This window comes from Cherax quadricarinatus, chromosome 74 (assembly GCF_038502225.1).
Source record: "Cherax quadricarinatus isolate ZL_2023a chromosome 74, ASM3850222v1, whole genome shotgun sequence".
NCBI lineage: Eukaryota > Metazoa > Arthropoda > Malacostraca > Decapoda > Parastacidae > Cherax > Cherax quadricarinatus.
The window spans coordinates 88,671-104,066 of record NC_091365.1 but is presented as its reverse complement, the minus strand read 5'-3'; the positions used below and the strand labels follow the sequence as shown (position 1 = coordinate 104,066).

The 15,396-nt window shown below is 44.0% G+C and overlaps 1 protein-coding gene across 8 annotated transcripts in view; it reads left to right on the top strand.

Moving 5' to 3' along the window:
* The window catches only part of Marf1 (meiosis regulator and mRNA stability factor 1-like protein), a 113,573-nt gene that overhangs the window by 16,210 nt on the left and 81,967 nt on the right, over positions 1-15,396 (top strand). For all 8 annotated transcript variants that reach the window (XM_070100661.1, XM_070100660.1, XM_070100658.1 and 5 more), the window contains exons 8-9: positions 8,286-8,386; positions 9,261-9,507. In XM_070100661.1, coding sequence (XP_069956762.1) covers positions 8,286-8,386; positions 9,261-9,507 — 348 coding nt within the window. The remainder of the gene's footprint in view (positions 1-8,285; positions 8,387-9,260; positions 9,508-15,396) is intronic.

Here is a 15,396-nt window from a genome sequence, read left to right as displayed (position 1 = left end):
GAAATAGCAAACAAGAGGACTCCACTAGCAATAGTGAGGATATATTACCAAAAACAACTGGTGGGAGCTCCATTGTTGGTGCTAGGGAGGATAGGAATAAGACAGGGAAACATGCACCAACAGGGAATACAGTCACAGAAACCCAAGGCAAATGGAAACCAAGCCTGTGCACATACTATGCACTTGGTATCTGCAGGCATGGGAAATCTGGATAAACAGATGGGACGTGCAACTATGACCACCCTAGAAAATGCCGTGCCCATATGACAACAGGAAAATGCAAACTCCCTTCCTGTAAGCTTTTTCACCCTGAAATGTGTACCTCTTCAGTACAGGAAAGACTGTGCTATAACTTAAATTGCCAGGCACACCATCTAAAGGGGACAAAAAGATACAAAACATCCAGGCCATGGGAAAACCTGGGTAGCCACAGCCACTCAAGAGGGAGAGGTTTTTTAGTGCCAGGAAGGTAAAAAAACTGACAGGAAATGACAGAAATCGTACACCAAATCCAGTCATTCCTGGAGTGGAACCACAGTCGATGGCCTCCACTCCAAACCAACAGATACAGATACTAATGCCGGAAAAAAAATTTCCCCCAGTACCAACAATACCACCAGTCCGATGACATTCTTCTTTGCAAATATACAGGGTCTAAAGCCAGCAACAAACAACAAAATACCTTTCATCCGTGGACTGCTTGCAGAGGCAAAGGCAATGTTCGCGGCTTTCACTGAGACCCACATAAAGGATCACTTGGACAACGAAATATGGATCCCAGGTTACAACCTATACAGATGTGACAGAGTGAACAGGCAAAAGGGGAGGGTTGGCCTGTACATTTCAGAGTCACTTGTTTGCACAGAACTGCTTAATGCCTCAAGTGATGTAGTGGAAGTTTTAGCAGTAAAGGTCGAGAACCAAAACCTAGTCATTGTGGTAGTCTACAAGCCTCCAGATGCAACATCCCAGCAATTCCAGGAACAGCTGTTAAAAATTGACCACTGTCTGGAAAATCTTCCAGCTCCTGCACCCAACATCTTGCTCCTGGGGGATTTCAACTTAAGGCACCTAAAATGGAGGAATATAGCAAATAATATTGTTGCAGTAATAACACCAGGAGGTAGCTCTGATGAAAACTCACACTCACACGAGCTTTTAAATCTCTGCACAAAATTCAATTTAAACCAGCAAATAATAGAGCCTACTAGACTGGAGAATACACTAGACCTCATCTTCACTAACAATGATGATCTGATAATAAATGTCACCATATCAAAAACAATATACTCAGATCACAACATAATTGAGGTTCAAACATGTATGTGTGGAGCCCCAGACCGACATAATGAGATTAGTCACGAGGGAGCATTCACCAAATTCAACTTCAATAACAAAAACATAAAGTGGGACCAAGTAAACCAAGTCCTAACCGATATAAGCTGGGAAGATATACTAAGCAACACAGACCCCAACTTATGCCTAGAACAGATTAACTTGGTGGCACTCGATGTATGCACAAGGCTTATTCCTCTAAGAAAAACGAGGAGTAGATGTAAAGTAGAAAGAGACAGGCGCTCCCTTTACAGGCGACGGAAAAGAATAACAGAGCGGCTAAAAGAGGTCAATATATCTGAAATGGGTAGGGAGACACTGGTCAGAGAAATAACAAGCATCGTACTTAAGCTAAAGGAATCTTATAGGAGTCAGGAATCGCGGGAAGAACTAAAAGCCATAAATGAAATCGAAAGAAACCCAAAGTATTTCTTCTCCTATGCCAAATCAAAGTCGAGAACAGCGTCCAGTATTGGGCCCCTACTTAAACAAGATGGGTCCTACACAGATGACAGCAAGGAAATGAGTGAGCTACTCAAGTCCCAATATGACTCAGTTTTTAGCAAGCCGCTAACCAGACTGAGAGTCGAAGATCAAAATGAATTTTTTATGAGAGAGCCACAGAATTTGGTTAACACAAGCCTATCCGATGTTATCCTGTTGCCAAATGACTTTGAACAGGCGATAAATGACATGCCCATGCACTCTGCCCCAGGGCCAGACTCATGGAACTCCGTGTTCATCAAGAACTGCAAGAAACCCCTATCAAGAGCCTTTTCCATCCTATGGAGAGGGAGCATGGACACGGGGGTCGTCCCACAGTTACTAAAAACAACAGACATAGCCCCACTCCACAAAGGGGGCAGTAAAGCAACAACAAAGAACTACAGACCGATAGCACTAACATCCCATATCATAAAAATCTTTGAAAGGGTCCTAAGAAGCAAGATCACCACCCATCTAGAAACCCATCAGTTACACAACCCAGGGCAACATGGGTTTAGAACAAGTCGCTCCTGTCTGTCTCAACAATTGGATCACTACGACAAGGTCCTAGATGCACTAGAAGACAAAAAGAATGCAGTTGTAATATATACAGACTTTGCTAAAGCCTTCGACAAGTGTGACCATGGCGTAATAGCGCACAAAATGCATGCTAAAGGAATAACAGGAAAAGTCGGTCGATGGATCTATAATTTCCTCACTAACAGAACACAGAGAGTAGTCGTCAACAGAGTAAAGTCCGAGGCAGCTACGGTGAAAAGCTCTGTTCCACAAGGCACAGTACTTGCTCCCATCTTGTTCCTCATCCTCATATCCGACATAGACAAGGATGTCAGCCACAGCACCGTGTCTTCCTTTGCAGATGACACCCGAATCTGCATGACAGTGTCCTCCATTGCAGACACTGCAAGGCTCCAGGCGGACATCAACCAAATCTTTCAGTGGGCTGCAGAAAACAATATGAAGTTCAACGATGAGAAATTTCAATTACTCAGATATGGTAAACATGAGGAAATTAAATCTTCATCAGAGTACAAAACAAATTCTGGCCACAAAATACAGCGAAACACCAACGTCAAAGACCTGGGAGTGATCATGTCGGAGGATCTCACCTTCAATGACCATAACATTGTATCAATCGCATCTGCTAGAAAAAATGACAGGATGGATAATGAGAACCTTCAAAACTAGGGAGGCCAAGCCCATGATGACACTCTTCAGGTCACTTGTTCTATCTAGGCTGGAATATTGCTGCACACTAACAGCACCTTTCAAGGCAGGTGAAATTGCTGACCTAGAAAATGTACAGAGAACCTTCACGGCGCGCATAACGGAGATAAAACACCTCAATTACTGAGAGCGCTTGAGGTTCCTAAACCTGTATTCGCTGGAACGCAGGCGGGAGAGATACATGATTATATACACCTGGAAAATCCTAGAGGGACTAGTACCGAACTTACACACGAAAATCACTCACTACGAAAGCAAAAGACTTGGCAGACGATGCAACATCCCCCCAATGAAAAGCAGGGGTGTCACTAGCACGTTAAGAGACCATACAATAAGTGTCAGGGGCCCGAGACTGTTCAACTGCCTCCCAGCATACATAAGGGGGATTACCAACAGACCCCTGGCAGTCTTCAAGCTGGCACTGGACAAGCACCTAAAGTCGGTTCCTGACCAGCCGGGCTGTGGCTCGTACGTTGGTTTGCGTGCAGTCAGCAGTAACAGCCTGGTTGATCAGGCTCTGATCCACCAGGAGGCCTGGTCACAGACCGGGCCGCGGGGGCGTTGACCCCTGGAACTCTCTCCAGGTAAACTCCAGGTGATGTTAGGATGTGCAAGGTGCTTCTTCAGTGATGTCAGGACGTGCTAGGTACTTCTTCAGCTATGTCAGGACGTGCTAGGTGCCTGCTTCAGTGATGTCAGGACATGCTAGGTGCATGCTTCAGTGATGTCAGGATTATTAGGTGCTTCAGCACTGTCAGGTCATGCTAGGTGCTTCAGTGATGTTAGGACGTGCAAGGTGCCTGCTTCATTGATGTCAGGATTGTTAGATGCTTCAGATATGTCAGGACGTACTAGGTGCTTGCTTCAGTGATGTCAGGATTATTAGATGATTGCTTAAGTGATGTCAGGATTATTAGGTGCTTCAGCGATGTCAGGACATGTTAGGTGCCTGTTTTAGCAATGTCAAGATGTGCTAGGTGCTTGCTTCATTGATGTCAGGATTATTGCTTGCTTCAGCAATGTCAAGATGTACTAGGTGCTTCAGTTTTGTCAGGATTATTAGGTGCTTGCTTCAGCGATATCAGGACATGCTAAGTACCTGCTTCAGGAATGTCAGGATTGTTAGGTGCCTTCTTCAGTGATGTCAGGACGTGCTAGGTGCTTCTTCAGTGATGTCAGGTGGTGCTAGGTGCTTCTTCAGCTATGTCAGGACGTGCTAGGTGCTTCTTCAGCAATGTCAGGACGTGCTAGGTGCTTCTTCAGCGATGTCAGGACGTGCTAGGTGCTTCTTAGCTATGTCAGGACGTGCTAGGTGCTTCTTCAGCTGTCAGGACGTGCTAGGTGCTTCTTCAGCGATGTCAGGTCGTGCTAGGTGCTTCTTCAGCGATGTCACGACGTGCTAGGTGCTTCTTCAGCGATGTCAGGACGTGTTAGGTGCTTCTTCAGCGATGTCAGGACGTGCTAGGTGCTTCTTCAGCTATGTCAGGACGTGCTAGGTATTTTTTCAGCAATGTCAGGACGTCAGGACGGGCTAGTTGCTTCTTCAGCGATGTCAGAACGTGCTAGGTGCTTCTTCAGCAGTGTCAGGACGTGCTAGGTGCCTGCTTCAACGAAGTCAGGACGTGCTAGGTGCTTCTTCAGCAATGTCAGGACGTGCTAGGTGCTTTTCAGCTATGTCAGGTCGTGCTAGGTGCTGCTTCAGCAATGTCAGGACGTGCTAGGTGCCTGCTTCAACGAAGTCAGGACGTGCTAGGTGCTTCTTCAGCAGTCAGGACGTGCTAGGTGCCTGCTTCAACGAAGTCAGGACGTGCTAGGTGCTTCTTCAGCAATGTCAGGACGTGCTAGGTGCTTCTTCAGCAGTCAGGACGTTCTAGGTGCCTGCTTCAACGAAGTCAGGACGTGCTAGGTGCTTCTTCAGCAATGTCAGGACGTGCTAGGTGCTTCAGCAATGTCAGGACGTGCTAGGTGCTTCTTTAGCAATGTCAGGACGTGCTAGGTGCTTTTCAGCTATGTCAGGTCGTGCTAGGTGCTGCTTCAGCAATGTCAGGACGCGCTAGGTGCCTGCTTCAACGATGTCAGGACGTGCTAGGTGCTTCAGCAATGTCAGGACGTGCTAGGTGCTTCAGCAATGTCAGGACGTGCTAGGTGCCTGCTTCAACGATGCTAGGACATGCTAGGTGCTTCTTCAGCGATGTTAGAACGTACTAGTTGGGTGCTTCAGTGATGTGTGATATCAGAATGTGCTACACTAAAGGTAGGTGTTAGACGTTTGCCTGGGTAGCCTCGTCGGCGTTTTGTGATAACCTCTGCTGAGATTTTTGTTAAAGCTTTTTTGAAAAGTCCAGTATTCACATATCCCGAGATTTTTTAATATAGTTTGTATTAACCGGGCTAATCCCCTCAAGGGAGGTTCCTTGATGCTGGTGAGGGGCTCTTGATCTAGGGAATTGGAGCTGTGCTCCAGTTCCCAGAATTGAGTCTCAATACCTTCCATAACCCCCCTTCCACAGGCGCTGTATAATCCCTACTGGTTTAGCGCTCCCCATGATTATAACTGGGCTAATGCTTTCGTTAATTTTCAGCTGTAAGAAACCACCTCATTCCTACTTCGAATGATTTCAGTGTTATTATTAGGTATCCCAACGGTCCATGGGTATACCTATGGAAGGGGGGGGGGAATTGGTTGCCTGCTTTTATTTTCTTCTCCAAATTTTTCGTTCGTAACTTTAGAATTAGTGTACTGTAGCTGGGAAAAGTTTCTTATAGCTGTTAGCATATTCTGGGGTTGGGCTTTAGGATGCGTTCCTCGCATTCCAGTCACCGAAACAAGCATTTAATATAAAAAAATGGGGAAGCTCTAAATCTGTAAGGGCCGTGTAGTTCTTGCTGAATGTAAGTCTAATCAGGTTTGATCTACGGTATGGAAGGGTAATTCCAGTTCCTCATATCAAGAGGCTTTCGTTGCATCAGTGCCCCCCCCCAGCCCCCTTCCTTTTAAAGGGTGAGTTTGATCCAAGTCCTGTGTGTTTGATCCGGGGAATTAGAGCTACGCTTTTAAGATTGAATCCAATTGCTTGTCATCCCCCCATTCCCACGGTTTTAGCGCTCCCCCATATATGCTGCCATAATCCTGATTGGTTAAGATGGCGTAGCAAGCAATGGAAGTGAGTGCTGATTGGCTGAGGCATCACGATAATAAGTGGAGTCGAGTTTTGATTGGGTGAGGCCGAGGTAACTAGTGAGGGATCATAGGGAAGTAATAAGTTGTTGGAGGTGAGGGTGGAGAGCACGTGGTGGTAGTGGTGTGTGGGGAGGTGCTGGCAGCAGCAACAACACCTACTACAACTGCTGACAACGTTTTATCATCGTGATAAGTGGTGACATGTTAGAAGGATGTTACCTCGATGTGTGGTAGGTGACATAGACTATCTTGCTTCGTTCACTAGCTTAGGTAAATTCGGTCAGGAAACAGGACAGGTGTTTCCTGATCCGCCGCTGTAGCTTTTGGTCATCTGACCGAGGCCTTCCATAGGCTTACTCCTCCACCCATTTAATTTTTTCCATTTATAACCAATAGTGTAATACCATTCACTAGCGTGATTTATTAGGTATCTTGCTGCTTTCATTATTGCTACTTCACTGTGTGAAAAGTGCTGACGTTCTAGCAAAATGGTTGACGTTTACTGTCAAGTAGTAGGGGAAAAAAAATATCAAAAGGAGATCTTTATTAGTAAATCCTCGTGTATGTGAAACTTTGATCAGTGGTTACCTATGGACGTGTCATGGTAGCAGTTTGTGATCTTGGCCCCTCAAGGAAGGTTCCTTGATGTTGGTGAGGGGCTCTTGATTTAGGGAATTGGATCCGTGCTCCAGTTCCCCGAATTAAGCCTGAATGCCTTCCACATCCCCCCCCTCCAGGCGCTGTATAATCCTCCGGGTTTAGCGCTTCCCCCTTGATTATAATAATAATAATTGTGATCTTGATATATGTTAAGTGCCATCTACTGATTTTTTGCCTCATTATCTTGCTTTATTCAGTTATTCCTTCGTTGTTACTGCTGCTTCCAACGTTGAACCATTCAAGGGAAGGTCCTTGATGTTGGTGATGGACTCTTGGTCCAATGAATAGGACCTGCCCTTGAACTTGGATGTCTCCATCTCCCCCCCCCCCCTTCTGCATGACGCCTACGGGTTTAGCCCTCCCCATGAATATAATTCCAATCCAGCTTATACCTAACGGTAATGAAGGAAACCTGGATGTAGAGTATTGTAGACTTTTTATTTATTTATTTTATGTCTTTGTAAAAGTCAAAGTTTACCATAATGCAGTTTACTAAGAACCTGGATTTTCTTTATTTCCAAATACTTTTTTTCTTTTTTTAAACATTGTTGCCATGATGCACGCTAATTCCCTCAATTGATTATAAAATAATGTGCAAGTCTATTGATTTTATCTATAGAAAAGCGAGTTGTCTATCGCTGTAGCTTCAGACTTTTGATTTTTTTTTTTACCATCTATTTGTACTTTAAATGACCTTTGTGTGGTTAGCAGCTTTTAATCTATCAATAACTTACGTTTATAATGTTGGTGCCTAGTTTTTGGACCCAACTATGTATTGTTCCAAAACAAAAGCATTCACATCGCTAAACTCACAAACTAGTATTTAGTCACATAGCCATAATACCAACTTACCTCATAATTTGTAATATTTTAAAGTTAAGAATTAATCTAAGTCTGCCCGAAATGCCTAGCCATGCTAGGTGTTCTAGTGCCCCCCTCTGTAATTAATATTTTACTACATGTAAACCACACAATAACCAAATTCTGTAAACTCAGCATTGTAATCCTTATAGAGAATAAACTTTGAATTGTGCCTCTTATTCTTACAATACCCACCACAGTAAAGGTATAGTGAGGATATCCTATTATTTAGCTTCAATGTGTGAGAGAACTTAGGCTCAAACACACAACCAAAACTTGTTAAGTTATAGTTGAAGGACGTCAGTTCCTTACAATGGCACCTAACATTTACTTGTATTTGTGACAGGACTGCAGATCAACTCATCGGTTAGGTTTATTAGTTTTATGGTTTATACAGTATAGTCGACTTCTTGATTTTGATGAATTTGGTAGTAAACAGTGTTCATTGTAAAGTATATTTCATGTACATTTTGTACTGGCCCTATTCTAGCATCCAAAATTTGGCTTGTTTCAGGGCCAAAAAGAGGTTAGATGGTGAAGATGTGTTTGGGAACAAAATAAATTGTAGCTTTGGCAAGAGTTCAGAAAAGGAAGGATCTCCCAAAATTAAATGTGGTAAGTGGGATTATGCCAACATTTTCAAGTATTAAATACATTCATAGCTTACTATTGTCTTTGAATTTATGCTTCATAGAGAAACAATTTTGGTTGCAAAAATATGTACTATATATTCCTCCCACCTTCCTTGAAGGAAGTAAAATATGGTTATGAGCTTAGGAATGTTCTGAGATAGGTTATTTTGTTACAGTACAAAAATTTTAGCAAGTCAATATCAGTTATGGTGATAGAATAAAGATGGCACATTAGAATCTTGCTAAAATATTTTCCCAGTATTTTTTCCTTGGCTAAATCTTCAGGTACTGTAACCAGTAATATTAATGATATTTATAAAGATGATTTATTGAACAACATGACTTTTTCTTCTAGTAGGAGTCAGTGTAACAATTTGTTAGTGAATAGTAACTGAGGGCATTCTATTTTTGACTCCTCTGTTCTTTGATATATAATAGTTCAATAATTAAATGGAGTCGTATTAGAACTGTTAAAAAAAAAATGCCTCTAACTACAGTATCTTGCTTTTAAAATTAAATTTTGATGGGATGTTTTTCTTATACTGCATAATCTCTTTGACATTCAATAGTTTAACAAAGCCACATTCCAAAATACTTTAGTTGTACTACTGTGCATATCAACCTTTAATCCAGCATCTACAACTTTTTTATATAATAGCTTCTCAGAATGCACAACTGGAAAGTACACAGATGAATTGCTCTTCAAGGAAAATAAAATATCTACCATGAAGTTAAAATTATGCTATGGAGTTCAAGGATGACAGTCAAACAGAGATGTATTCAAAAATCCTTCCTGCTGCTTAGTGGTGAAAATGAGTCGTCCACTTTATTTTGTACATTAACAGTATTTCTTTCAGGAAAATTTCTTCAGCAACAATCCTTGCGTGACAAAGAATCAGAGGTACCCGATTGTGTGACGAGTGGCTTTCATACTGTACAGAGCCCTTCACAAGCAGTCATGGGAGAGGTAGGAGCAACGAGCCTGCCCTGGCGGATAAGGGAGCCTCTTGTTGAAACCACACCTTTACACCAGCAGTATTCAGCCTTTAGAAGCTATACAAAGACTCCAGCAACACCTGTTACATCCGAGCAGCAGTACAGTTCGTAAGTATTTAAGAAAGTTTGTATGAAAGCATATGACGGGAGCCCGAAGTTGAGGGTAGGTGAAGAGCTGGATAGGAGGCAGTGCAAGAGGGCAGATGCAGAGTGAAAGGAGGAAAGAGCTTTATCATGTGGAGAGGAGGAGCTTAAGATGTGAAAATCTTGAAAAGGTGGGGGGTATAACCCATTTGTTTGGTGTTCTGGTAGCAGGGAGTACATGATAAACTTCTTCGGAGGCTTCTTACTTTATTGTTAAGTCGTGGTGGGTACACAGGCTTGTGTGTTGTGCCCATGGCCCGGGTAGGCCATGCCCACGAGGGAGAGAGGAGTGGACAGTTCTTGACTGAGTGATGGGTGTCGCCAGAGTGAGAGCGTGGTAAGAGCAGGCAGGCTGAAGTGGCAACGCCTATAGGTGGCAGCACCAGCATGGTGCGAAATATGAACTAAGCTGGCAGACAGCATAGGCTGTCTGTGCAGACAGTACAGGCTGTCTACATATGCTCGGCCACCTACCTCGCGTCGTCCTGACGCAACAATACTGGTGGTAAAAGAAACTCGGTCTCTTGTAGGAACAGGGCACAGAACACAAAATAAAAACATATATATACATATGGACATTGAAAAAAAAAATTCCTGCAGAGGGAAGAAAAAAACATGTGGGGTGTGCTAAACATAGTGGTCATAGGCAGTGAGCGTCGAAGGGCATCACTGCACGCCTTCCTGTGTCTGGACAGATACTGCAACACAGGAGACATCGCTGTGGCTGAGCTGTGACGTAACAGGGTACGGTCTCCTCTAGAAAGGTGAAGCAGTCATCGTAGGAGTCACTGCAGGTTTTCATTCAACCTGGGGCACGACATGCTGGTGCCCTCGAGTGAGACGTCAACAAAACTCGGCAACTGGGCAGGACTTCTGGCAAGCGACTCAGGCAGACACTTCTCGACTGGTACTGTCACTGGGCTGTCACTGCCGGCGAGCGTGGAGCGAGTTGTGGAGCAAGTCGCGGCAGAGACGACTGGGCGAAACATCTGGGAGTCGTAACATCATACACCAGACTGCAGTGAGAGAGCTAGCAGTCAAAGTGACATCTTTGTGCAGGCTGCTCACTGAAGTTTGTGACACGAGGCTGACACAGCGCCTGCCGACAGGGCTAACTGCGGCTTGACGAGTGTCATTCTCTCGGCAGTTGGAGTTAAAGCAGAGGTTAGTCTAAGCGTCCCCAGACTTTTCTCTACATATAACTGCATTCTGAAGGTCTGGAGGTGAAGTGAAACAAATCTCGATGGGAATCGTAGCAGGTACAATTCTGCAGAACATCACGAGCGACGAGCATAAAAACTTTCTGCACAAATGGGGCTCATACACTCAGAGCTGACTGATAACTGTCAAATGCACTGGTCACATCGGGTGACTTAGCACAGTGGTGCTACTCAGGTCTGGCCGCAGACCTCACTGGACACGGAAACTTTACACACACGTTAGTGTACATGCTGTACACTAACATGTGAGAACACTGACTGAGAGGAATTAATTAACACACTACGTATATCTTCTCTCAATCTTCTCGACAATACTGAAACAATTACAGAACACTCAATGGTGACATCATGTGATGTCAGGCGTGATGTCGCGAGGTGACATCAGCAGCACTGTGACATCAGCAGATATCTCGAGGTGACGTCAGGCAGACATCGTGACGTCATGAAGTCGGGCAGCATCGTGGGTGACGTCGATGTGATGCGGGCAGCAGACCACAGCATGAGGCCTGGGACATCTGGTAACTCACGTGGCTGGTAGCTCTACGTGACATCGCCCACACCCACGTGGCATGCTGATCCACGTAGCTTCGAGTGGCCTCGGGTACTCGGATACACAGCTCTGGCAATGAATCACATGAAAAACAGCAGAAAACACAGCAGAGGGAGTGAGTAGTGGTGAGTGTATGGTAGTGTGGTGGCGAGGAGCGTGGGTGAGTGTATGGCGAGGGAGCATCTGACCATTCCTCCTCCTCCCACCCACAAACACAGGGAAACACACTGGACGCAGAAATCACCACAAAACTCGCCTCTGGCTTGCTGAAACAGCTGTACTGAGCTGAACAGCAGCAGAACATACAAGTGACGCTAAACATGTGACTTGAGAAACAGCGTGGGACGCTGTAGCATGGGATCACTGGGACGCCACTTACAATTCTCAAAGAAATTCGGTAAATTTCGGCTGGATCCTGCTTGTACCTGTGTCTGGATGCTCAAATGTGCAGACACGACATCAGGATAACACGTTGAGAGACGGATGCTTCTTGCATGGGATGATGAAGTGAAGATGACTTCATTCATTCCTTCCTCTCTCTGGGCAAACAACTGCTTCGACCACCACTTCCCACCATTTGTGAAAGGATTATTTGGCGTTCTGGTAGCGGGGAGTAAATTATAAACGTCTTCGGAGGCTTCTTACTTTAAGTCGTGGTGGGTACACAGGCTTGTGTGTTGTGCCCATGGCCCGGGTAGGCCATGCCCACGAGGGAGAGAGGAGTGGACAGTTCTTGACTGAGTGATGGGTGTCGCCAGAGTGAGAGCGTGGCAAGGGCAAGCAGGCTGAAGTGGCAATGCCTATAGGTGGCAGCACCAGCATGGCGCGAAATATGAACTAAGCTGGCAGACAGCATTGGCTGTCTGTGCAGACAGTACAGGCTGTCTACAGGGGGGGAGTTTGAAATAAGGAAAGGGGGAAAACTTGAGAAGGGGAGGGGGAAGTCAGAGAAGAGGAAGGGGAGGGAAATTAAGATAGGTAGGGGTCAAGCTTGAGAAAAGGGGTCTCAAAAAGGATGGTGCCTGTGACAAGGAGGGGTAAACTTTGGCAAAGGGAAGGATTGGAACTTGATAAGTAAAGACAGGACCGTGACGAGAGGGAGGGACACCTGAAGTTTCTCCTGTACTTTGCATACATTCTGGTCAGTCATTAATATGGTACTTAGTCCACAGCCTAAAAATCTAGCTGTGTACAATGCTACAAATAGAATTTTTTTGGTCTTAATATGTATAGTTGAAACACATTAATTTGTTAGGCAGGCACTTTTGTTGTGAAATTTATATTGCATTCTGAATTAGTTTTTTTCAGGTAGTCGAGACTAATAATGGTCTTGACTTGTTACCCCAAATTAATGTACGGCTAATATCGGACCATTTTTGTCTTTGATATACATCTTGTCTTGTCTTTTTGAATAGTTTTAATAAACTGCTAATTCCTACTCACTTTGAACCTCATCTTCTATTGATTAGTTAAATATTACTGTTGATGGGTATGTAATTTAGTGTGTACTTATTTTATAATTCTTGCCAGAAGTTCAGCTGGGTTAACTTGATATGTCAGTGTTCAGTTTTTCCAGATCTTTTAACCCGTTCACTGTCCAAACCCCAAAATTAATATTGCTCCCAGTGTCCCAGTATATTCCATTGCTCCATTTGACCAAATTCTTAGCTATTTCACATATATCTTCCTGCCCATTCAACTATTAAAGTTCTTGTATAAAATACGCCAATTTTACTCATTTAAAAAAAGTGCAAAATAGACATTCCTGGCACTAAAACATTTCCTTTGTTCATTTTTCACATCCCCAGGCCTCTCCTGTATTACACTTCCATTTTGAATTCTTATTTTTTATTTTTATTATCACACCGGCCGATTCCCACCAAGGCAGGGTGGCCCGAAAAAGAAAAACTTTCACCATCATTCACTCCATCACTGTCTTGCCAGAAGGGTGCTTTACACTACAGTTTTTAAACTGCAACATTAACACCCCTCCTTCAGAGTGCAGGCACTGTACTTCCCATCTCCAGGACTCAAGTCCGGCCTGCCGGTTTCCCTGAATCCCTTCATAAATGTTACCTTGCTCACACTCCAACAGCACGTCAAGTATTAAAAACCATTTGTCTCCATTCACTCCTATCAAACACGCTCACGCATGCCTGCTGGAAGTCCAAGCCCCTCGCACACAAAACCTCCTTTACCCCCTCCCTCCAACCCTTCCTAGGCCGACCCCTACCCCGCCTTCCTTCCACTACAGACTGATACACTCTTGAAGTCATTCTGTTTCGCTCCATTCTCTCTACATGTCCGAACCACCTCAACAACCCTTCCTCAGCCCTCTGGACAACAGTTTTGGTAATCCCGCACCTCCTCCTAACTTCCAAACTACGAATTCTCTGCATTATATTCACACCACACATTGCCCTCAGACATGACATCTCCACTGCCTCCAGCCTTCTCCTCGCTGAAACATTCATCACCCACGCTTCACACCCATATAAGAGCGTTGGTAAAACTATACTCTCATACATTCCCCTCTTTGCCTCCAAGGACAAAGTTCTTTGTCTCCACAGACTCCTAAGTGCACCACTCACTCTTTTTCCCTCATCAATTCTATGATTCACCTCATCTTTCATAGACCCATCCGCTGACACGTCCACTCCCAAATATCTGAACACGTTCACCTCCTCCATACTCTCTCCCTCCAATCTGATATTCAATCTTTCATCACCTAATCTTTTTGTTATCCTCATAACCTTACTCTTTCCTGTATTCACCTTTAATTTTCTTCTTTTGCACACCCTACCAAATTCATCCACCAATCTCTGCAACTTCTCTTCAGAATCTCCCAAGAGCACAGTGTCATCAGCAAAGAGCAGCTGTGACAACTCCCACTTTGTGTGTGATTCTTTATCTTTTAACTCCACGCCTCTTGCCAAGACCCTCGCATTTACTTCTCTTAAAACCCCATCTATAAATATATTAAACAACCACGGTGACATCACACATCCTTGTCTAAGGCCTACTTTTACTGGGAAAAAATTTCCCTCTTTCCTACATACTCTAACTTGAGCCTCACTATCCTCGTAAAAACTCTTCACTGCTTTCAGTAACCTACCTCCTACACCATACACTTGCAACATCTGCCACATTACCCCCCTATCCACCCTGTCATACGCCTTTTCCAAATCCATAAATGCCACAAAGACCTCTTTAGCCTTATCTAAATACTGTTCACTTATATGTTTCACTGTAAACACCTGGTCCACACACCCCCTACCTTTCCTAAAGCCTCCTTGTTCATCTACTATCCTATTCTCCGTCTTACTCTTAATTCTTTCAATTATAACTCTACCATACACTTTACCAGGTACACTCAACAGACTTATCCCCCTATAATTTTTGCACTCTCTTTTATCCCCTTTGCCTTTATACAAAGGAACTATGCATGCTCTCTGCCAATCCCTAGGTACCTTACCCTCTTCCATACATTTATTAAATAATTGCACCAACCACTCCAAAACTATATCCCCACCTGCTTTTAACATTTCTATCTTTATCCCATCAATCCCGGCTGCCTTACCCCCTTTCATTTTACCTACTGCCTCACGAACTTCCCCCACACTCACAACTGGCTCTTCCTCACTCCTACAAGATGTTATTCCTCCTTGCCCTATACACGAAATCACAGCTTCCCTATCTTCATCAACATTTAACAATTCCTCAAAATATTCCTTCCATCTTCCCAATACCTCTAACTCTCCATTTAATAACTCTCCTCTCCTATTTTTAACTGACAAATCCATTTGTTCTCTAGGCTTTCTTAACTTGTTAATCTCACTCCAAAACTTTTTCTTATTTTCAACAAAATTTGTTGATAACATCTCACCCACTCTCTCATTTGCTCTCTTTTTACATTGCTTCACCACTCTCTTAACTTCTCTCTTTTTCTCCATATACTCTTCCCTCCTTGCATCACTTCTACTTTGTAAAAACTTCTCATATGCTAACTTTTTCTCCCTTACTACTCTCTTTACATCATCATTCCACCAATCGCTCCTCTTCCCTCCTGCACCCACTTTTCTG